Source organism: Salmo trutta, chromosome 21 (assembly GCF_901001165.1).
Source record: "Salmo trutta chromosome 21, fSalTru1.1, whole genome shotgun sequence".
Lineage (NCBI taxonomy): Eukaryota > Metazoa > Chordata > Actinopteri > Salmoniformes > Salmonidae > Salmo > Salmo trutta.
The window spans coordinates 5,448,568-5,473,963 of NC_042977.1; the positions used below are offsets into that span (position 1 = coordinate 5,448,568).

Sequence of the window (25,396 nt, forward strand, 5' to 3'; positions counted from 1 at the left end):
TTTGATGTCTTCACTATTATTCTACAATGTAGAAAATAGTAAAAATAAAGATAAACCCTTGAATGATTAGGTGTGTCCAAATTTCTGACTGGTACTGTACGTGGTCTAATATATTTGTTCATTTCAGTCTATGGGTGTGTGTGTGTATCTGCTTACGTATGTGTGTGTATCATTTGTTTTACTGTGTTCACACTCCCAGGAGTATCCCGGAAAACAAAGTATCCTGGAGGACTGTGAGTGCTGAGCCTGTTCCGTTGTCGACGAAAATGGACACATACTCCCCCGCCTGCAAGCCAGAACATAAAGGGTTAAAGACCATCAGTCACTCCGCACTCTACTCTCAATCCTTTCACCAAGAGCAGTGTTTATGCTCATCTATCACTCTGACTGCCAGTATCATTCCTGGCAAACAAGGTAATTGCACATAATTGTCAAAGTATATGTCTTTATCTGGAGATGAGAGTGTTGATAGGAGTGTGTGCAGATATCAGATTGTTGTGAATGGGTGGCCATATATACGTTTAACTCTATACTGTGTTTGTGCGTGCATGTGCGGAAACGTGTAATAATACCCTGTGTGTGTGAGAGAGTATATTACCTGTATGTAAAGGGTTCCTGTCAGTAAGATGCTGAAGACTCCTGAACTACCCACCCCTGTCACCGAATCGAGAGACCTGGAACATTCAGAGGCATAGCTCAGGAAAAACAGGCAGGAACAACTGGCAATGATTGAATACAACCCTGTTTGTGTGTGCGTGCGCGTGTGTGTACTAGAACTCACACATTGCTCTGGCATAGGGACTCAATGCAGATGGAAGCCTTCACACTATCCTTCATCCTGGCTTGTGACCTCTCATTGGGCTCTGAGAACACACACCATTTACATCACATGCACAGAGGCCAGTGGCAACCCATCATTCAGGGCAGGTGGGGCTTGCCTGTTTTGCTTGATATTTTGGCATTATTAATACGTGTCACATATCAGTTTGCAAACAATGTAAAAAAAAAAAGTAGTTGAGTTAATAAAGCCGCATACAAACATGGTCTCTTTTTTTGCTTTCTTGAGTAAGTCAGGTGTGTCAGGGTAAATGCAGGTGTGTCAACCTAGCCCAGTGCTTTCTGTGGTGGTGGGGCGAGCCAGCAGAAAATACAGAGCGTTGCGCTGATTGGCTCAGTTTTCTGTCATGATTGGCCCAGTTTTCTGTCACTCATGGGACAGTACGTCATCCCCAATTCTAAGTTCAGAGCTCTAATATTTTATCCCCTTGGGTTCTGCCAGAGAGTTATATTAGAAGTGCCCATCCAAGAAGGCTCAAGGTCATTGGCCACAGATAGAATGACATCAAATCACATTATATCTACTGTAGCTTTGATTGGACTGATCATGTCAACATCTTACTTTCAAAGTCTTAGCTAGCAGTCATCATCATAAATCAAGTTGACAATCTACTGGCAAATCCTTGTAATATGAAGAGAAATTATAGATAAAACGTATTGGTCCTCATCAGCCATTGTACATAAAGATTACACAACAAGTGAGAAATCGCAAATTCAACAATGAGTCGTTTGGAAGGAATCGGTGGCTAACTGCAAGCGTTGCAAAGAAACCACTAATGTTAGCCTGCTATTCAATGCCAGACTTTGATGACAAAGCTTGATGACAAAATTTGCCAACAAAGGACCGCTGCGCCAACTTCACAAGGTGAGTCCAAAAATGTATTGTATGCTGTTGCATAAATTATGTAATACGCAAGGGAGAAATGTATACTGTAGCTAAGAAAGTAATACTAAGTATATGTTGTGTAGTAAGCTGTTAGTAGTCCATGTGCCTCACCCTAATGATTTTGTCTATTTTCACCTCTTAATTTCGCCTACTGTTCTAACTTGGTGGTGCACAAATAGCCTATAACCTGTTTTAGAGAAATGTAATCACTGAATATTGTAAGAGCTTTCATTGTCTGTTTATATGCCCCATTTATTTATCCTACGGTTCTGACGTGTACAGGGAGTACACTGTAAGAACGGCCCATGTTCTCAATGCTGTCGCTGTACATTTCAAAAGTGCTGAACAAATAGTTATATTAACTACGTCCGTCGTCATCGAAGTTACGGATTGCCTCTTGTCTGCTTGTCGTCCCCTTATGCCATAGTTTGTACATCTCAATTGTCATTAGAAACCACATTTGTTTAAGCAAGTCTGCCATATCAGCTATGTTTTTATGTGTAGTTGTTTTGCTGGCATGCATCCCACTTCTTTTTTTTTTTTTTGCTCCACCAAGATTTACATGCTTAAATTGCCACTGACAGAGGCATACACATTGCAGTGGTGGTGTAGGGTGGTTTCCCTTTGGGTGGACTTTCTGAGGAAAGACCCCACCCCTGTTCCTCAGAACTTGGCCAGGCCTTATCTTCTCAACATCTGACACTGATTGGCCAGGGCAGTGCCTAGGCCACTTCTGATTGGTGTAAGCCAATGACACACCCAAAACATTCAAACCGTTTTTTTGCCTGGCTGCCATCTTCACTTCTCTACTTGGCCTCTTGCAGGCAAAAAATAAGGTCAGATATATTTGTAGGTTATGAGGGAAATGTTACTTAGTGAAAAAGATATACTGTATATTGCTATGGATTATTGTAATGTTGATTTGTATTTGATCTGTTGTGGAGATGCGTTTGTTTGTACAAATCATTCTTTTGTATGGTTTCCCATCATTTTTATTCTTTCCTTGATAGTCTCCTCTCTCCGTCTATCCATCCCCCTCTCTCACTCCCTAGCCACTCCCCAGCTCCTATCTTCCTAATTTCCTAGTCTAACCACTTTTCTTCCCCTCGTTATATCTCTGTTTTCTATCTATTTGTCCTCCTCCCTCTTGAACCTCTTCCTCTCCCTCCCTCTTTTTGTGGTATGGGAATCAATTCAGCCCCAATGTACTGCAAACCCCCTCACCCCCATAATTTAACACTGGTATGGGCCGGTGTGGAAGTCTCACCTATGAGAAGGCTGGCGGTGAGTTGGTAGAACCCGGAGACGGGAGCCGTGTAGCGGCCACTGCTAGAGTTGAAGCCCTGGCCCCTCTGGAGGCTCTGCTCAGTGTCCGAGACCTGGAGGGGTGAAACAGGGAGACAAAGGTCAATGGTCAAGTGATACTGCCTTTACTAAAATATAAACCATTTAAGCCTAGTCGTATTTGGCAATTTTTTGACTTGCTTTTGGAGGGATAGAAGGTGCTCTAATATCTGATGATGTAATATTACTGTGCATGTGTGTGCACGTGCATGAGTTTATTGTAGCGTGTGGCTACTCATACAGTTGAAGGCCTGGGGCTCCAGTGAGTTGTGTCTGTAACCATATGCATGTGTGTTTGTGAGTGTGTGCCTGCCTTGGCATATTTAGGGTGTGTGTGTGTGTGTGTGTGTGTGTGTGTGTGTGTATGAGCGATTCACTCACACTGCTGAATGGCTGCAGCTCTAGCAGACTGCGGCGTGGCACGGTGAGGGGGTGGTGCAGGCGGCAGTGGAAGGCGGTGGCCACACGGGGAGGTCGCTCACAGAGCAGACAGGGACCACCCGCCATCTCTGAGATAGAGGGAGAGAGTTCCTGTGATCAGTTGACCTATTTATTTATTTTTAAGAGAGACAGAGACAGATTCACCTCAATTCATTAGTGCACTACTTTTGATCAGGACCCATAGAGCTTTGTTCAAAAGTAGTGTGCACTATATAGGGAATACGGTGCTATTTGAGACGCACACAGAGACTATTCATGGCTTTCACCTACCCAGTCAAGGCAGATCAATGACTGGATAGGTGAACACCTTCAAGGAAGGAAAGAAGGAAAGGATGCATTGTCAAAGTATTTGAAAAGTCCAGGCTTTGATAAATGCAGATTATGTTGATACTGAATGAGTTTTCTGTAATGGCAAGAGGAGGGGAGATGAGTTAGATTAATGTGGATTGAGGGAGTGAGTGTCAGAATAATCAAAAAGGTTCTGAAGTGAAAGACGGAATTGTTTTGTGTTGTTTATATTCTTAAATAATATGTGTTTGAGTTGTGGTGTGTGAGAGGTGCTGTCTTACATTACTTTTTGAATTAAGAATCTGAGAGTGTCGTGTGCATGCCTAATATAAATATATTTGAGATTGATCTGTGTGAATGTGCGCAAATCAGTGGCATACTGCAGTTTCATGAGGCCCCCCTCACAAGAGCCCCAGCCCCCTTTAGCCTAAACCATGGGGTAAAGAGAAAAATGTGCAGTTTCATGCTATTCTACACATTTTGCCATCAGACTGAGAGAAAATGTTGCTGTTTTTAAGCAAATTTCCTGCAATTCTACACATTTTTATATAGCTAATCTTTCGATATATATATTTTTACATTAAATGCACTATGCATTGTGGGTTAAATGCTGTAACACAGAATAAAACAATGAATAAAAGTCCCATGATGGTAGTGACTGCCCATGACTGCTCATCACTTATTAACCATCAGTTATTCATATTACTTTACTTCAATAAAATATTGAAATTATTGTGTATATTAGATTTGTTTTATTTGATGACTTTATTATTTGATTCCAAGTCATCATCTCATCTCTATAGAGATGCTGCCTGTGCTGTCTTACAAAATCACAAGTAGTTCTTCAAAGTAAATAAGGCATACTTTTATGACTGCTGAATATCAACTATCAATCACTTAGATGATGTATTTTCAGGTAGAGATACCTCAAAGAAACTGCTTTCTATGCATCCCCTCTTGATTACTGTCCCTTACGTAGCAGGCATAAAAGAAACAGACCGGACAAGTAGCTGCTCAACGGATTATGGCTATTGTAATGAATTATCACATGTTGTGCACTAAACTATGTAGAACATTGGCCTGTATGATACTACAACTCCCAACTGTTCAGGCATGATCTGATTTATCTCTAGAGAAACTGCAGTGAAATGTGTGCATTGAGCTCACAGAAAAAAAACTGAATGAAATGGAATTAAAATAATTGAACTATCAATGTCTGTCAATGTCAGGCTGAGAGAAGATTTTGCATTTTTAAAGCTAATTTCCTGAGATTCTACACATTTTGCAATGAGTCTGAGAGAAAATGTTGCCGTTTTAAAGCACATTTCCTGTAATTGTAAATATTTAAGGCTTGTTCATATGCTACCTGGGGGGTGGGGGGGGGCGACCCCCAGAAGGTCTGTGGGGGTGTGTGGTACACCAGTGGTGTGAATATACATTTGTTTGAATATCAGCAGTGTGTGTGTGAGTTTAAGTGTTAAAGAGTATGTTTTAGTTTGTGTGCTAGTGTCTGTAGCGTGTCTGCGAGAGTGTGTGTACGGCGCCACCCTGCTCGGCTGTGTGAATAGAAGTCTTTATGTTTTAGAGGGCTGTGAGAACAGCCTGCAGTTCCCGGAGAGCACAAACAGACCCGTGTCTACTCACATGGCAGCCTGCCAACTCTCATTCCACACACGGACAGTTATTACAAACACACAAATGCCAACTGGAAACATACGCACAAGCACAAATACCTCATACACACGTACTCACGCACAAGCACACACACAAAGTAACAAAGACACACTAGCGAGTCTGGAGGAATCTGAGGAATTTTACGGCCCAGCCAAGTCACATCCACGTTCTGGAAAATTACCTCTATTAAGGGATCAGACCAGCCCACAATCAGACAAACAGCCTCCCAAGCATTTTTTTTAATATCCTACATTCACTCACATTGTTTAGAAAAACCAACTGTAACCAATACAGAAAATGTAGTGGCTGTGCATTGTTAAGCAGCATGTACTGAGTTGTGCTGTGTTTGTAGTGTGAATACACTGCATGCACCACAGAGTATGTATTCCGTATATTGTTTGCAGCAATTGTAGTATTTTAGGGTTAGGGCTATTTTTTTCCATTTCAGATGACAGTTTTCAAGCTCTGGTTGCATTCGATAATCAAGATATAAGTTATAATTCAATAATCATTTTGCAAAATATAAACAATTGTGATCTCTGATTCAAACAACTAGCACTGTGGGTTCTGCTTTAGAGTCGGGTGTGGTTTTTCTTCAATATCGAATTGATACCTTTTTATGGATTTCATGGTCATCACTAGCCGTTTATTGTTATAACATCACTCCATTGTTATGAACGTTCTCAGCGGCCACTGATTCCCAACTTTGGTGTCCACTAGTTTTAAACGGCTAGTGATGATTTTGTAGTTGCTTAAAAATAAGACGTCATTGCTAAAAAAGACAAATAATTAATAGGCACCTCTTGTCATCATTATGATGTCCTCAGATCAGTGGCGGTTGGTGCCATTTATGATTAGGAAGGACTATCTTTTTTTTATTAGCATGGCCTTATTTCTATTAAAAAATATTGGATGACTGTCATTCATATTCCATTCACCCAGTTGAAATATTTTAATTTGCCCTATACACATCATGATGTTGCTACAACCTAGCCTATAAAAAAATTAAGCTACAAAATGTGTGAACTAGGCCTTTGTTACTCCTGTAATAGCGGAGAAAAATACGTCTTGGTCGCAAAATGTCCTCCGGCTACACCATGGTGCTACTCTAGATGATGCTGTTTGTATTTGTATCTATCCGGGATCCCCATTAGCAGCAAAATTAAGGAAGTTATACAATTTTTACAATACATTCACAACACACTGTACCCTCAGGCCACTACTCCACCACTACCACATATCTACAATACCAAATCCATGTGCACGTGTGTGTACAGTGCTTATGTTATTGTGTGTGTGTGTGTGTGTGTGTGTGTGTGTGTGTGTGTGTGCGTGTGCGTGTGTGCGTGTGTGCATGTGTCTGTGCCTATGGTTGTGTTGCTTCACAGTCCCCACTGCCCCATAAGGCGTATTTTTATTTGTTTTTCAAATCTAATTTTACTGCTTGCATCAGTTACTTGATGTGGAATAGAGTTCCATGTAGTCATGGCTTTATGTAGTACTGTGCGCCTCCCATAGTCTGTTTTGGACTTGGGAACTGTGAAGAGACCTCTTGTGGCATGTTTTGTGGGGTATGCATGGGTGTCTGAGCTGTGTGCCAGTAGTTTAGACAGACAGCTTGGTGCATTCAACATGTCAATACCTCTCATAAATGTGACTGACCGGTCTTATGTAGAAACATTTGAAATTGTGTATTTTACATTGGATAAAATGTAGAGACTCAGCTACAAAATGGTATATCATACACTACAGATGAGGAACAATGGGAAAGCAATTTTGCTTTGAAAGTTGTTAAACTTGTAAACTCACTTTTGAGAAAATGGCCTTTGGATCTTTTGGTACTACTACTGGAGAGCTCTTCTTTGTCTACACCCATTCAGCATCGTTCACACGCTCTGAAGCTTTAGCCCCACCCATCTCTTTAAGGGTTGATCCGAGCTCTCTGTACTAACAACAGAAGTCAAGCAACCAAGCTAACTTGCTAGCTACTTCCAGACACAAATGACAGAACAGCTCACTGAACATTACTCGCCCTAGCAGTGCTGGTTAGGCTGTTATGTTTTCCAGAGCGTTGGTAACTGCAACTGTGCTGTCAGATTGTCCGTTCGGAAGTTCAAAACGTGTCATTCTCGGAGCGTTCAGAGCTCACACCAGACGCTCTGGCCGATGAGTAGGGTTGATCCGAACGAACGTTCTGATCTCACAACGGCAGTCAAGCACCCAAGATAACTGACTAACATTGGCTAACTTGCTAGCTACTTCCAGACACATAATGAGAGAACACCCCACTCTGACCATTTGAATCGCCCTAGCAGAGCTGGTTAGGCTGTTTTCATGTTATCCAGAGCGTTGGTGACTGTAACTGTGCTGCTGGGAAACAATTTAATTACGCTTTTTTGCCTACGTTTACTGACATCAGTCATGTTCAACGGGTGTTGAGAGTTTGTAAATTCATCAGTTATTCTGCGCTCTGGCACACTCAGACGAGAGTGCTCTGAAATTGGAGTAGATGGCCAGACTGAATTTATGAACGCACCTGAAATTGTTACTTGCGTAGTGGAGTCTTTTGTTAAGACATGTAGCTAGCTAGGTAAACAATGAACCATAATCACATAGAGTTACTACCCAGCTTGAATCTGCAGGTAGCTGACCAACCAGGTTCAATGTTAGCTAGCTAACATTAGGCTATAGCTAGCCAAGCAATTGGCTCTGAGATACGAATACACCTGTACATACCTACACGTACGCTACGGTCACAAGACGCAGGCCTCCTAATTGTCCCTAGAATTTCTAAGCAAACGGCTGGAGGTAGGGCTTTCTCCTATAGAGCTCCATTTTTATGGAATGGTCAGTCTCAACCTTTAAGTCTTTACTGAAGACTTATCTCTTCAGTAGGTCCTATGATTAAGTGTAGTCTGGCCCAGGAGTGTGAAGGTGAACGGAAAGGCTGGAGCAACGAACCGCCCTTGCTGTCTCTATCTTGCCGGTTCCCCTCTTTCCACTGGGATTCTCTGCCTCTAACCCTATTACAGGGGCTGAGTCACTGACTTACTGGTGTTCTTCCATGCCGTCCATGGGAGGGGTGCGTCACTTGAGTGGGTTGAGTCACTGACGTGGTCTTCCTGTCTGGGTTGGCGCCCCCCCTTGGGTTGTGCCATGGCGGAGATTTTTGTGGGCTATACTCGGCCTTGTCTTCGGACGGTAAGTTGGTGGTTGTAGACATCCCTCTAGTGGTGTGGGGGCTGTGCTTTGGCAAAGTGGGTGGGGTTATATCCTGCCTGTTTGGCCCTGTCCGGGGGTATCATCGGATGGGGCCACAGTGTCTTCTGATCCCTCCTGTCTCAGCCTCCAGTATTTATGCTGCAGTAGTTTTATGTGCCGGGGGGCTAGGGTCAGTCTGTTACATCTGGAGTATTCTCTTGTCTTATCCGGTGTCCTGTGTGAATTTAAATATGCTCTCTCTAATTCTCTCTTTCTCTCTTTCTTTCTTTCTCTCGGAGGACCTGAGCCCTAGGACCATGCCTCGGGACTACCTGGCATGATGACTCCTTGCTGTCCCCAGTCCACCTGGCCATGCTGCTGCTCCAGTTTCAACTGTTCTGCCTGCGGCTACGGAACCCTGACCTGTTCACCGGACGTGCTTGTTGCACCCTCGACAACTACAATGATTATTATTAGTTGACCATGCTGGTCATTTATGAACATTTTAACATCTTGACCATGTTCTGTTATAATATCCACCCGGCACAGCCAGAAGAGGACTGGCCACCCCTCATAGCCTGGTTCCTCTCTAGGTTTCTTCCTAGGTTTTTGGCCTTTCTAGGGAGTTTTTCCTAGGGAGTTTTTCCTAGCCACCGTGCTTCTTTCACATGCATTGCTTGCTGTTTGGGGTTTTAGGCTGGGTTTCTGTACAGCACTTTGAGATTTCAGCTGATATACGAAGGGCTATATAAATAAATTTGATTTGATTTGAATAATAAGGTCATGCACGTAACTTTAGCTAGCCAGCCAGCCAGCCAGCTAATGTTAGCTAGCTAGGTAAACAATGAACCATGATCCTAACTCATGACGTTACTACCCTGCATGAATCTGCAGGTAGCTAACCAACCAGGTTCAATGTTAGCTAGCTAACATTAGGCACTAGCTAGCTAAGAAAATGGCTCTGAGATACGAATAATAAGGTCATACATGTAACGTTAGCTAGCGAGCCAGCCAGCTAATATTAGTATTGGTAAACAATGAACCATAATCACAACTCATGACGTTACTACCCTACATGAATCTGCATGTAGCTAACCAAACAGGTTGAATGTTAGCTAGCTAAAATGAGGATATAGCTAGCCAAGAAAATGGCTCTTTCTGTTAAAATTAGAAACCCGTAATATCTGAAAATGTAACTAGATAGACTATCTTACCCGTATACATCATTCATGGATGGATGCGTCTCCTGTCGTTAGTAAAGATTGAAAAAAGTAATGGGCCTAGACAGCTGCCCTGGGGAATTCCTGATTCTACCTAGATCATGTTGGAGAGGGTTCCATTTAAGAACACCCTCTGTGTTCTGTTAGACAGGTAATTATTAACCCACAACATAGCAGGGGGTGTAAAGCCATAAACATACGTTTTTCCAGCAACAGACTATAATTGATAATGTCAAAAGCCGCACTAAAGTTGAACAAAACAGGCCCCACAATCATCAATTTCTCTCAGCCAGTCATTTGTGTAAGTGCTGTGCTTGTTGAATGTCCTTCCCTAAAAGCGTGCTGAAGGTCTGTTGTCAATTTGTTTACTGTAAAATAGCATTGTATCTGGTCAAACACAATTTTTTCCAAAAGTTTACCAAGGGCTGATAACAGGCTGATTGGTCGGCTATTTGAGCCAATAAAGGGGGCTTTACTATTCTATGGTAGCGGATTGACTTTTGCTTCCCTCCAGGCCTGGAGGCACACACTTTCGAGTAGGCTTAAATTGAAGATGTGGCAAATAGGAGTAGTAATATCGTCCACTATTATCCTCAGTCATTTTTCATCCAAGTTGTCAGACCCTGTTGGCTTGTCATTGTTGATAGACAACAATCATTTTTCATATTTCGGTCAGATATACTTGGATGTGTAGTGTCAGTGTTTGTTGCTGGCATGTCATGCCTAAATGTGCTAATCTTGCCAACAACTAAAGTAGTTGGCAATATCAGTTGGTGAATGAGCCATCAGATTCAATGAATGATGGAGATGAGTTTGCTTTTTTCCCAACATTTTATTTAAGGTGCTCCAAAGTTTTTAATATTATTCTTTATGTAATTTATCTTTGTTTCGTAGTGTAGTTTCTTCTTTTTATACAGTTTAGTCACATTATTTCTCAGTTTGAAATATGTTTGCCAATCGGTTGTGCAGCCAGACTTATTTGCCATTCCTTTTGCTTCATCCCTCTCAACCATACAATTTTTAAATTCCTCATCAATCCACGGGGATTTAGCAGCTTTTACAATCATTTTCTTAATGGGTGAATGCTTATTAGTAACTGGAATAAGCAATTTAATAAATGTGTCAAGTGCAGCATCTGTTTGCTCCTCATTACACACCAGAGACCAACAAATATTCTTTACATCAATAAATTAGGTTACTTACATTGTGTCTGATATAATGTACATTTGCTGAAGCATTATGACAACTCAGCGGCACAACTGTAGGGATTTACTGAGCTGGGCTTGGGTCATTGATAAGTCATTGTCTCAATGTAGCCTTATAATGCTGTGAAAGGGTACAGGTATCCAAATGATTTGGATGGATCCCATCTTCCTTATAAAACATGTTTTGTTTCCAAAAGGTATCAAAATTGTCAACAAAAGTTACACTCACTGAGCTGCAACATTCACGTAGCCAGTTGTGAAGAGAAAGAATCCCGCTAAAGTGTTCAATGCCACAATTCAGAGAGGGCACAGGGCCAGATATGATGGGTCTTTTATTAGTGTCTAGCAGAGAGTCAATCAGCTTTTTAAAATTCAGTTTCAACTGTTCAGAGCTGCCCTTCATAATGTCATTAAAACCCACATGGACTACGATAGAATCAATTTCCATGTCCTGACGTAGTACATTCGGGAGCAGTTTAGTAATGTAAATTACTCGCGCTCTTGGATAGGACATTGTTTTTGCACCGAGAGCTGTCCAAAATCATGGCTGGTGAGAAGGACAAGAAAATCCGACGGCTCCCACGCTTCACAGGATTTGGAGAACCCTTTATGGATGGGCGAGAGGCAGGATAACCTGAGCCCATTGCTCCTGGCGCCTGGTGCAGGCCTCCGACAGATGGAGAAGCCCCGGTCGATCCAGGGCAGGTTGCCGACATCGACTTCGAAATCATAGGAGTAGGCACTGCGGCCGCAGACACAGGTGCAGGAAGATCAGGCTTCAGGACTCTCGTTGGGAGTGTAGACTGCTTTGCGAGAGGCCGCTGTCTTCGGCTTCCACGGATTGTGACATGCGACCATCGTTGATTGCCATGTTCCTCTTGCTGTGCTCCATTGACTCCACTATCAGATGGGGGAGGAGAGGCAGGAGATGGCTCCCCTGGTGAATGAACTCCAGGCAACACCGGCCAGTATGATAACAACAAACGATAAGGCGGAGATGCATCCAGCAAGCGTGAACGCCGCCCAGCCACCGGTGTAGAAAAGGTAAACATTCCACTCTGCGTTTGCCCCAGTTTCTTACATAAGCTGGCGACCTGTGTGATCAAGGAAGCCATCTCAAGCATATAATCCTCAGCAAGCAAACAATTGCCACATTGGAACTCTGAGTGTAGAGGTCGACCGATTAATCGGAAAGGCCGATTAATTAGGGCCGATTTCAAGTTTTCATTAAAACCGGTATTTTTGGCCACCGATTTGCCGATTTTTTATTATTTTTTATTATTATTATTATTATTATTATTAATTTTTTACACCTTTATTTAACTAGGCAAGTCAGATTAAGAACACATTCTTATTTACAATGACGGCCTAGAAACGGGGGTTAACTGCCTTGTTCAGGGGGGATTCGTTTTTGCAACCTTCAGTTACCAGTCCAACGCTCTAACCACCTGCCTTACATTGCACTCCACAAGGATTAACAGGCTGACTACTTGTTACGCGAGGGCAGCAAGAAGCAAAGGTAAGTTGCTAGCTAGCATTAGACTTATAAAAAACGATCAATCTTAACATAATCACTAGTTAACTACACATGGTTGATGAAATTACTAGTTTATCCAACGTGTCCTGCGTTGCATATAATCGATGCGGTACCTGTTAATTTTCATTGAATCACAGCCTACTTCGACAAACGGGTGTTGATTTAACAAGCGCATTTGCGAAAAAAGTACTGTCGTTGCACCAATGTACCTAACCATAAACATCAATGCCTAACAGGAATATTTAGACTTAGCCACCCGTTAGATAAAATACGGAACGGTTCCGTATGTCACTGAAAGAAAAAAACTTTTGTTTTCGAGATGATAGTTTCTGGATTCGACCATATTAATGACTTAAGGCTCGCATTTCTGTGTGTTTATTATATTATAATTAAGTCTATGAGTTGATAGAGCAGTCTGACTGAGCAGTGGTAGGCAGTAGCAGGCTCGTAAGCATTCATTCAAACAGCCCTTCGCTGTGCTTCAAGCATTGCGCTGTTTATGACTTCAACCTGGGTGGGTATAATTTGTGGAACGTTCCAACAGGAATCTATTCAAAAACATTGTAAATAACAAGGTTTCCAAAAAACAACGCATACAAAGTTGTATAGCGGCAGAATAAGATACCGGGTAGGGAGTGGTCTATTTCATTGCGTTTTTCACTCATCACATTTATTCCGAAAAATGTCTCTCCTCACATGTCTGTTTGCCTATGGACAAACATTAAGAATAAGCTACGTGGTGAGTTGATGCCTATTCGGCAGCTAGTTAGCTAGGTTTGTATGCGTTGCTACTTTGTATGCGTTGTTGGTTGGCAACCTTTTACTTTAAGTTTTTTGGAACAGATTCCTGTTGGAACGTTCCACAAATTACACCCACCCCTTCAAGCCTGTCAACTCCCAAGATTAGGCTGGTGTAACTGATGTGAAATGGCTAGCTAGTTAGCCGGGTGCACGCTAATAGCGTTTCAAACGTCACTCGCTCTGAGACTTGGAGTAGTTCTTTCCCTTCCTCTGCATGGGTAACGCTGCTTCGAGGGTGGCTGATGTCGATGTGTTCCTGGTTTGAGCCCAGGTAGGAGCGAGGAGAGGGATGGAAGCTATACTGTTACACTGGCAATACTAAAGTGCCTATAAGAACATCCAATAGTCTAAAGTATATGAAATACAAATCGTATAGAGAGAAATAGTCCCATAATTCCTATAATAACTACAACCTAAAACTTCTTACCTGGGAATATTGAAGACTCATGTTAAAAGGAACCACCAGCTTTCATATGTTCCCATGTTCTGAGCAAGGCACTTAAACATTAGCTTTCTTACATGGCACATATTGCACTTTTACTTTCTTCTCCAACACTTTGTTTTGCATTATTTAAACCAAATTGAACATGTTTCATTATTTATTTGAGACTAAATTGATTTTATTGATGTATTATATTAAGTTAAGATAAGTGTTCATTCAGCATTGTTGTAATTGTCATTATTACAAATAAATAAATAAAAAAAGCGGCCGATTAATCGGTATCGGCTTTTGTTTGGTCCTCCAATAATCGGTACCGGTATCGACGTTGAAAAATCATAATCGGTCGACCTCTACTTCAGAGGATCCGATGCAATTGGGAGGCACCAGACTTTCCGCTCTGGAGAGTCAGATAGCCTCCTGCGGCCGATACGGTACACACCTTGCTTCCGGCCAACCTGCGGTGGGACAATGGACAGTTGGACATTCCTGCTTTCATAGACTCTGGGGCTACTGGCTGTTTTCTGGATCGCACATTAGCTCGCCCACAGAGGCTGCCACTCACTAAGCTGGACACTCCATTGTCGGTCACTGCGCTGGATGGTCAACCTCTAGGGTCTGGGAAGGTCAAGCAACTCACCATGCCTATTCAGCTACGAGTTCTGGATGACCATGTGGAGCTTATTCAGTTACATCTGGTGGACTCTCCTGAGCTTCCCCTGGTTCTTGGACATCCACGGCTTTCCACCTATAATCCTCAAATTGACTGGCCTTCGGGAAGATTTCTGGGATGGAATCCTTCATGCCAGTTCACCTGCCAGCAGCTCTCTCCACACCTTTCCAGACCTGTTCGTCTGGAGACTTCTGCTCCTGTTCCGCTGGCTGGGAATGACAAGCCTGACCGTTCCCGCGTACCTCGGGATTACTGGGATTTGGATCCGGTCTTCAGCAAACAAAGGGCCAGCAAACTACCTTACTCACAGGCCCTACGATTGTGCCATCGACCTCCTGTCCGGTACCACTCCTTCGAGAGGAGGGCTGTATTCTCTCTCAGGTCCAGAGACTGCAGCCATGAACAGTTATATTGAGGAGGTGCTGGTGGCTGATTTTATTCGGCCATCCACTTCACCTGCAGGTGCGGGTTTTTCTTTGTTAGGAAGAAGGATGGGGGATTACGTCCCTGTATTGATTACCGGGGGTTTAAATAACATTACCATCAAGAACCGTTACCCCCTTCCTCTTATGTCATCAGCTTTTGAGAGACACCAGGAAGCTACGGTTTTCTCTAAATTGGATTTACGGAACGCATACAATCTGGTGCGCATCAGACAGGGAGACGAGTGGAAGACAGCGTTCAACACTCCTAATGGACATTATGAGTCCCGGGTCATGCCGTTTGGACTTACTAATGCTCCAGCCGTTTTCCAGGCCCTGGTTAATGATGTGCTGTGTGACATCCTTAACCTGTTAGGGCTAGGGGGCAGTATTTACACGGCCGGATAAAAAACGTACCCGATTTAATCTGGTTACTACTCCTGCCCAGTAACTACAATATGCATATAATTATTGGCTTTGGATAGAAAACACCCTAAAGTTTCTAAAACTGTTTGAATGGTGTCTGTGAGTATAACAGAACTCATATGGCAGGCAAAAACCTGAGAAGATTCCTGTCTGACCATTCCTTGAGCTTCTTGCCTGTTTATTGAAGACTGAGGATCTTTGCTGTAACGTGACACTTCCTACGGCTAACAATAGGCTCTCAGAAGGCGGGAAAAAGCTGAATGATGTCATTCCAGCCCCAGGCTGAAACACACTAGCGCTTTTGGCAAGTGGCCGATCAGAGGACAATGGGCTTAGGCGCGTGCACGAGTCCACCCCATGCTTTATTTTCTTTCGTCTTTTTACCTAAACGCAGATTCCCGGTCGGAATATTATCGCTTTTTTACGAGAAAAATGGCATAAAAATTGATTTTAAACAGCGGTTGACATGCTTCGAAGTACGGTAATGGAATATTTAGAATTCTTTTGTCACGAAATGCGTCGTGCTCGTAACCCTTCTTTACCATTCGGATAGTGTCTTGAACGCACGAACAAAACGCCGCTGTTTGGATATAACTATGGATTATTTGGGACCAAACCAACATTTGTTATTGAAGTAGAAGTCCTGGGAGTGCATTCTGACGAAGAACACCAAAGGTAATAACATTTTTCTTATAGTAAATCTGAGTTTGGTGAGTGCTAAACTTGCTGGGTGTCTAAATAGCTAGCCCTGTGATGCCGGGCTATCTACTTAGAATATTGGAAAATGTGCTTTCACCGAAAAGCTATTTTAAAATCGGACATATCGAGTGCATAGAGGAGTTCTGTATCTATAATTTTTAAAATAATTGTTATGCTTTTTGTGAACGTTTATCGTGAGTAATTTAGTAAATGTTTTGTAAATTCACCGGAAGTTTGCGGGGGGTATGCTAGTTCTGAACGTCACATGCTAATGTAAAAAGCTGTTTTTTGATATAAATATGAACTTGATTGAACAAAACATGCATGTATTGTATAACATAATGTCCTAGGTGTGTCATCTGATGAAGATCATCTAAGGTTAGTGCTGCATTTAGCTGTCTTCTGGGTTTTTGTGACATTATATGCTAGCTTGAAAAATGGGTGTCTGATTATTTCTGGCTGGGTACTCTGCTGACATAATTTAATGTTTTGCTTTCGTTGTAAAGCCTTTTTGAAATCGGACAGTGTGGTTAGATTAACGAGAGTCTTGTCTTTAAAATGCTGTAAAATAGTCATATGTTTGAGAAATTGAAGTAATAGCATTTCTAAGGTATTTGAATAACGCGCCACAGGATTCCACTGGCTGTTACGTAGGTGAGACGATTTTGTCCCGCCGACCCTAGAGAGGTTAACCAGTTTGTGTTTGTGTACCTGGATGATATCCTCATCTTCTCCAAGTCCATGGTTGAACATGTCTGCCAGGTTCTCCAAAGACCCCTCGCTCATCACTTGTTCGTGAAACCCGAAAAGTATGAGTTTCACGTTACTCAGATCTACTTCCTAGGGTATATCATGTATCGGTGCTGTGTACTGATGGACTCCCAACTGGCCGCGACCCAGTCAAGCAAGTTCAGCATTTTTTGGGTTTTGCTCATTTCTAACGGAAATTAGTGAGAAACTTTAGTGCTGTGACGGCGCCATTGACAATGCTCACCAAGGGCTCGGCTGGGCATGTATGCTGGACCCTTGCTGCAGAGAAGGTGTTCCAGGACCTGAAACGTTGGTTTTGTTCTGCACCCATTCTTGTTCATGTGGATCCTTCTCTTCCCTTCGTGGTAGAGGTGTATGCCTCTGACATTGGCGTGGGGGTGGTTCTGTCTCAGCGCTCGGTGAAAGACCTAAAGCTTCATCCCTGTGCCGCCTTCTCTAGGCATCTCACTCCAGAGGAGAGTAACTATGATGTCGGCAATCGGGAGCTTCTTGCAGTCAAACTGGCTTTGGAGGAGTGGCGGCACTGGTTGGAGGGCTCGGAACATCCCTTTACGGTTTGGACTGACCACAAGAACCTGGCCTACATCCAGAAGGCTAAATGCCTCAACCCCCGAAAGGCTCGTTGGGCTCTCTTCTTCACTTGGTTTAGATTCACGTTATCTTACCGTCAGGGGTCTAAGAACGTGAAGCCGGATGCCCTTTCTTGCCAGTTCCCTAGCTCCAGTGAGGATCGGCCGTTTGAACCCATCATCGCCAGGTCGCTCATCCCCGTCCTGGGGGGTCCTGGGGTATAGAGACTGTAGTGAGGGAGGTGCAAGGTAGGGAGGCAGTTCCAGACAGCTGTCCAACTAACGTACTTTTTGTCCCTCTTGGGGCACGATCCAAGGTTCTTCAGTGGGCTCACTCGTCGCATCTCACCTCTCATCCGGGAGGGCAGTGAACGCTAGAGTTTTTTAGGAGGAGGTTTTGGTTGCCCTCGGTGAAGGCAGACACTCGGACCTTTGCTGCTGCCTGTCCGACATGCGCCCGGAACAAGACTCCTAGTCAGCAGGCTCTGGGGCTTCTTCATCTGCTGCCAACACATTCTCAACCATGGTTCCATCTCTCTATGGATTTCATCACGGGCCTTCCATCCTCAGAGGGACACACGGTCATTCTGGTCATTGTGGACTGCTCTTCCAAGGCGGCACATTTCATTCCGCTCCCTGAACTCCCATCTGTCCGTGAGACCTGCTCAGCTAGTTTTTCGCCTTCACAGACTTCCTCTGGACATAGTCTCCGACCGGGGCCCCCAGTTTGCCTCCAGATTTTGGAGGGCATTTTGTACTTTTCTGGGGTCATCTGCCAGTCTGTCCTTGGGTTATCACCCTCAGTCCAATGGTCAAACTGAGCGGGTGAACTAGGATCTGGAGACCACCTTACAGTGCTGTGTGTCCGCCACTTGGAGTCAGCACCTTCCCTGGGTGGAATATGCACACAACACTCTCCAGTGTTCCTCCACTGGCCTGTCACCATTCCAGGTGTTGTACGGTTACCAGCCCCCCCCCCCCCCCTGTTTCCAGATCAGGAGATTGAAGTGACGGTTCTGTCAGCTCAATGCCTCAGTGCTCCTGAGGTCCTCAGCTCGGGTTCAGCAACAGGCCAACTGTCATCGCCGCCCGAATCTCCTCCTGCGTCCTGGCCAGATGGTCTGGTTGTCTACTAGGGATCTGCCTCTATGCATGGAAGCAAGGAAGTTGGCTCCCTGGTACGTTGAGCCATTCAAGGTTCTACAGCGCATCAATCAATGGCCTATCGCCTTCGTCTTCCCCGGTCCATGTGGGTTCATCCCACCTTCCACATCTCCAGACTCAAGCCTGTGGTGTTCAGTCCTCTGGTTCTGGCCACTCGGCCTCCACCTCCGCCTCGCATAATAGCGGGACACCCAGCCTACACGGTGCGACGCATCCTCTCCAGTCGTCAGTTCCGGCGAGGGACTCAGTGTCTCGTGGACTGAGAGGGTTACGAGCCTGAGGAACGTTCCTGGGTTCCGGCCCGGGACATTTTGGACCCCGGGCTCATTCGTCGACATTCAGCTACCCCTGGTGGAACGTCAGGAGCCATTCCTTGAGGGGGTAGGGGGGGTCCTGTCACAGGTCAGTTTTTCTCCCTTGAGTGTACTACCTGAGGTTGCCACTGGAGAGCACCCTTGGGTTATATCTAGTATCCAGGTGACCCTGATTGGGCTTATTGGGATCACCTGCTGGATGACTATTTAGGTTCCTCTGTGGACTGGGCCAGTTGCTCAGTTCTCCTGTTTTGTTCAGTGTTCTCGTGTGCCCTTGCTTTGATGTTTTGCTATGAAGACCTTAAGTAAATATTCTGGATGTACCCTTACCTCTGCCTGCTGTGTTTCTCTGCGCCTGGGTTCGAGTTCGTACTAGCACCATTGTCACAATTATGTGACGATTAATAGGCTAACGGGTAGCCTACAGAATGTAGCCAATTGGTATATAATCAAATATGGGGCCTATTGCAACCATCGATTGCACTGGATTATCGCCACCTGATGTCTCAATAAACCATCAATACGCTCTAAATTCCCCCGCACAGCTGATCTCAACTGTCACCATTATTAGTCACCTCATTACCGCTTCCTAAAATATGTCGGAATTACTGTAGTCCTGCTTGCAACCAAAGTCTTAAGATATGTTCGCCCTCTGGTTGGTATTGTAATCGGAACAACTTAGACCTTTTTGAACAGACTAATGGCGATGTATCTATTTGACAAGCATTCCATACAATAGAAACAAAGTATTTAATTGTTTACCACAGCAAACCTACTGTGGAAATTTACCCAAAATTTTGTATGAATGGAAACTCATGTTTGTGTGGCCTATTGTTATCATTGTTCCCTATTTATGTTATCCAAAAGTGTCTGGTATGGTAATTTATTATCAAGATCGGGGGTAAAATATCCCTGGACTGTCCATATTTGAAATGTGTAAATATATCAAGCCAATCGGGGGATCGAGTTCTTTGTGCCAGAAGGGCGTGGGCCAGAATCGACACGATAGGCCTGTAACCGCTAGACCACCCCAGGCCATGATTGAACAAAATTTGAACCTTAGGATACACTTGACACTATGTCGCAGCCTAGTGGAGACCAATAACTCTTAATTTCAGAGTCTGCCATTGGTCTGTTCTTACGTACCTCTCAGTCGTAGCTGGAACTCCTGCATCAGCTCTTCCTGCTGAGGTAACAGGGGGGCGGGGGGGCCGGGTGGCCCTTGAGGGCCTGGTGGTCCGGGGGGGCCCGGTAGACCATGCTACAGACAGAGACAAAAAAACAATTATGAAACCAGTCCTCGATGATCAGTCCTCAAAGAGTTCAGACAAACGGGAATATCTAAAAGGCGTCTACACCTAAAACTGATTGGCTACAGTTATTCTCGATGGATCAGGATAAAAAGGAAGCAAGAGATGCTAGACTATCAATTGCCATCATCAAATCCAGATTAGATGCGATATACCTAGCCACTCTTTTTTATTAAAATCATTGCCCATCATTTTGACAACTTGGTCGAATTGGCACCTGTTACAATTAAGCAATCTATCACTCCCACCATCTAACACGAGATAGCAGAGATGCCTTACTTCTTCCTGAGCGGGCGCCCTAAACTACCAATGCTCAGACCCCTCCTATCACATGTGTATTTGAATTTGAACTAAGGTGAAACATAAGGATATCTACCTTGACTTACAATGAATGAAATGAACAACAAAGACACAGTGTATCTACTGTAGACCCATTCGCTCACCAGCATTCAGTTGTCTTCATTGAGAGTTTATGTCCAAATCCTTGATATTGTGCAGTTGTAATACATATGTAATAATATGTACCTAGAGTGATTACATTGTACATACCTTAACTACCATGTAAATACATAGGTTTTTGGTAATTAAGTGCAGCCTCTCTTTCAATAGCTATGTTGTTATGTAAACTAACCTGTATCCATCTTTTTAATGCTGCACACATGTACTGTATATTTATTTAGCTGTTAGCAATACACCTGCTGCTAACTGTAAATCCAGGGGAACCCACACATAGCCTAGGTGACTATACTGCTCAGTATTTATTCAACTGTGTTGACACTAGGGGCTCTATTCAATCCACATTGCTGAAGTTCAGCTTTACAGCGTGATTCAGATTTTAAGGCAACGGTCCCACTTTAGCGGAGACTGTATTCACGGTAAACACTGCATATGTCGTCTCAGTTATAAATTACCTTTATATTTTAAACACTTCAGCAATACAAATTGATTACCTGGTATGACTTTTGACGTGTTAGCCTAACATTAGCTTCTTTGAACCCATTTCACCTGTTTTCGCTTATGTTACCGTCATACCTGCTTAGCAGTATACTTATTTAAACTTATATAGATTAAACCTACAGTGCCTTCAGAAAGTATTCAAACCTTTGACTTTTTCCACATTTTGTTGTGTTACAGCCTGAAATTAAAATTGATTAAATTGAGATTTCGTGTCACTGGCATACACACAAAAATGTTTCGAAATTCTTACAAATTAAAGTAAAATGAAAAACTGAAATGTCAAATCAGTAACTATTCAACCCCTTTGTAATGACAACCCTAAATAAGTGCAGGAGAAAAAAAAGCTTAACAAGTCACATAATAAGTAGCATGGACTTACTCTGTGTACAATAATAGTGTTTAACATGAATTTTGACTGATTACCTCATCTCTGTACCCCACATACAATTAATTATCTGTAAGGTCCCTCAGTCGAGCATTAAATGTCAAACACAGATTCAACCACAAAGACGAGGGAAATTTTCCATTGCCTCGTAAAGAACGGAACCTATCGGTGGATGGGTAAATAAAAAGGCAGACATTGAATATCCCTTTGAGCATGGTGAAGTTATAAATTACGCTTTGGATGGTGTATCAATAAACCCAGTCACTACAAAGATATATATGTCCTTCCTAACTCAGTTGCTAGAGAGGAGGGAAACCGCTCAGGGATTTCACCATGAGGCCGATGGTGACTTTAAAACAGTTACAGAGTTTAATGGCTGTGATATGAGAAAACTGAGGATGGATCAACAACATTGTAATTAATCCACAATACTAACCTAAATGACAGAGTGAAAAGAAGGAAGCCTGTACAGAATAAAAATATTCCAGAACATGCATCTTGTTTGCAATAAGGCATGAAAGTAAAACTGCAGAAGATGTAGCAAAGAAATTAACTTTATGTCCTGAATACAAAGCTTTATTTTTGGGGCAAATCCAACACAACACATCACTGAGTACAACTCTTCACATTTTAAAGCATGGTCATCAGCAAGGACTAGGGAGATTTTTAGGATAAAAAGAAACAGAATAGAGCTAAGCACAGGCTGAATCCTAAAGGAACACCTGGTTCAGTCTGCTTTCCAACAGACACTGGGAGACAAATTCACCTTTCAGCAGGACAGCAACCTAAAACACAAGGCCAAATATACACTAAAGTTGCTTACAAGATGACTATAAATGTTCCTGAGTGGCATAGTTACAGTTTTGACTTAAATCGGCTTGAAAATCTATGGCTGAAAATGGCTGTCTAGCAATGATCAACAACCAACTTGACAGAGCTTGAAGAATTGTAAAAATAATAATGTGCAAATATTGTACAATCCAGTTGTGCAAAGCTCTTAGTGACTAACCCAGAAAGACTGTCAGCTGTAATAGCTGCCAAAGGTGATTCTAACATGTATTGACTCAGGGGTGTGAATACTTATGTACATTTTATATTTCTGTATTTCATTTTTAATGGATTTGCTAACATTTCTAAAAACATGTTTTCACTTTGTCATTATGGGGTATTGCGTGTAAATAGGTGAATTTTTTTTTTTATACATTTTGAATTCAGGCTGTAACACAACAAAATGTGGAATAAGTCAAGGTGTATGAATACTTTCTGAAGGCACTGTATATATACTGAACAAAAATATAAACGCAACATGTTGGGCCCATGTTTCAGGAACTGAAATAAAAGATCCCAGAAATGTTCCATACCCACAAAAAAAGTTTACATCCCCGTTTGTGAGCATTTCTTTGGCACGATAATCCATCCACCTGACAGGTGTGGCATATCAAGAAGCTGATTAAACAGCATGATCATTCCACAGGTGCACCTTGTGCTAGGGACAATAAAAGGCCACTCTAAAATGTGCACTTTGTCACACAACACAATGCCACAGATGTCTCAAGTTTTGAGGGAGCATGCAATTGGCATGCTGACTGCAGGAATGTCCACCAGAGCTGTTGCCAGAGAATTTAATGTTTATTTCTCTACCATAAGCCTCCTCCAACGTCATTTTAGAGAATTTGTCAGTATGTCCTCACAACCGCAGACCACGTGTAATCACACCAGCCCAGGACCTCCACATCCGGCTTCTTCACCTGCGGGATCGTTTGAGACCAGCCACCCGGACAGCTGATGAAACTAAGGAGTTTTTCTGTCTGTAATAAAGTATTTTTGTGGGGTAAAACTCATTCTGATTGGCTGGGCCTGGCTCACCAGTGGGTGGGCTTATGCCCTCCCAGGCCCACCCATGGCTGCGCTGCTGTCCAGTCATGTGAAATCCATAGATTAGGGCCTAATTTATTTATTTAAATTGACCAATTTCCTTATATGAACTCTAACTCAGTAAAATCTTTGCATGTTGTGTTTCTATTTTTGTCAGTACTTATATAAGCCAGAATGTGAATGTACCTGTGTTAGCTAGCTTGTACCTGTGTTAGCTAGGCTTGTATTAGCCTACTGTGTAGATCTGTGTGGGTTTCCATTTGTATATCTACTCACCTTAGATGCCCTCTTTGGTGGCTTGGTCTTCTTGTTCTCTCCTTTGTTGGAGTTGTGTCTGAAGACGAGCCAGGAGTTACGAGGACTGACGATGGCCACATCTGAGGAGACAGTCTCCTGCAATTACAATGAGTTACTACTACCATGGATGTTGAAAAATATCCCCTTAAACCATACAGACTGTAACCACTTGGTCCTCACACTGAACAGCAATATCATAATATTTACCACAGCAATTATATCTGACTCACTACCTTATACCCATCATAACAGTCATTCATCAAGTCAGGCACATACTGCCAGTTGGAGAGAAAAAAAACATGTTTAATTGTTAATGTGCGATTATGTGTGTACATGTGAGAGACGTATTGGTAATGGTGTGTGTGAAAATAGAGACGTACCGGGCTCTCCGTACTGCCAGTGTTATTCTCTCCCTGGTTCTCCTGACTCTTCTCGCTCTGTGCAGCACAAAAAGTCACCAGCAGCACCATTAGGAGGGGCAGCAGCAGGAGCCCTCGTACCCTGCTTAAGGTGCCCCTGCCCTGGGCCGTCCGGGGCAGCATGATGGGGAGGGGCTGGAGGGCTGGTGGTGCTCCTTCCAGGGACACAGCTCTTCAGCTCGCCTGTCTTAGGCACCCATCCTACGGAGATGATAGATCCTCAATACAGTTGCTCTGCTTTGCTGCTGGTTAATGGTAGTAGGATTGTAGTCAAAGTGTAGAAGAATCACCGGCCTTCAGTTCTGTGGTGATTATTTTTTGGGGTTAAGTTGGCAGTATAGTTCCTCAGGTTAGTTTTCGAAGAGTTCCTTCTCCTGTGGAGGCCCCGTGATGCCACTATGTTGCGTTTTGTCTGTCTGTGTCACTGTGCGTAGCAATACCAACCCATATGACGCTCTAATGTCTCTCCATGCCTCTTTATCTTCTTTGTTTCTCTCCGTTTCTGTTGATATAAATGTTTTGATTTCAGCGTGTCGAATACTTACTGCATATGTTGCATGCAAACTTGTTTGAGAAATTCAGTGTGTGTGGTATTGCCAATGTGTGAGACATAAAATGTGTGTGGCACAGGCAGGATTTCTGTCTTTGAATGTGTGTATGTGTGTAACAATTTTACTCTGTGTGTGGTATTGGCACAGTGGGTGGTATTAATTCTCTTCTTTTGCCCTCCTCTGTCTAGCCACTCTTTTTTCCTTACTCGTTCACTGCCCTGTACTCTCTCTCTCTTCTCTTGCTCCCTCTCACTGTCTGTCTTTCTCTCTTCGCTATAGCAGTTGTTCCTTTGGTTGTCGGTTTAATTAGGGTGTCCTGTTCCCAGATAGATTTCCAACTTGTCTTGACTTCAATCCATATTCCTTGGGCTCAACATGCTGCTCCAGTGTAATGGCTGTGTTTGGACGGGTTCTGTTTGTAGACCTTTCTCTCTCCCAAGCGATTTTTTTTATCTTCCTCTTGTTGTTCAAGACTCCTCCTCCTCCCTCCCTCCTTCTTAGTGGGCTCCTCCTTCACTCTCACTCTATCAGCCTCTTGATCTTGAGCTGTCACTCTTTCCAGCTGCAGCCCTGTTCCTCTTGTCTGCCCCGAGTCATTCTGTCTCTCTTTATCTCGCTCCCTCCTCCCTGTGTTCTTTCCCTGTCTCTGTTCTTTGTTTGTGGTCTCTTTCATTCCCTCCCTCTCTGAATC

At 43.3% G+C, this 25,396-nt stretch overlaps 1 protein-coding gene across 1 annotated transcript; it reads right to left on the minus strand.

Moving 5' to 3' along the window:
• Positions 1–121: 121 nt before the first annotated feature.
• si:ch1073-184j22.1 (erythroferrone) lies at positions 122–25,396 on the minus strand. The gene is made up of 8 exons (XM_029704014.1): positions 24,116–25,396; positions 23,715–23,831; positions 20,058–20,172; positions 3,449–3,576; positions 2,991–3,102; positions 782–863; positions 599–674; positions 122–286 (listed from the first exon to the last, which is right to left on the minus strand). Exons 1-8 carry the CDS (start codon positions 24,275–24,277, stop codon positions 188–190), a joined length of 891 nt encoding a protein of 296 aa, XP_029559874.1. The 5' UTR covers positions 24,278–25,396; the 3' UTR covers positions 122–187.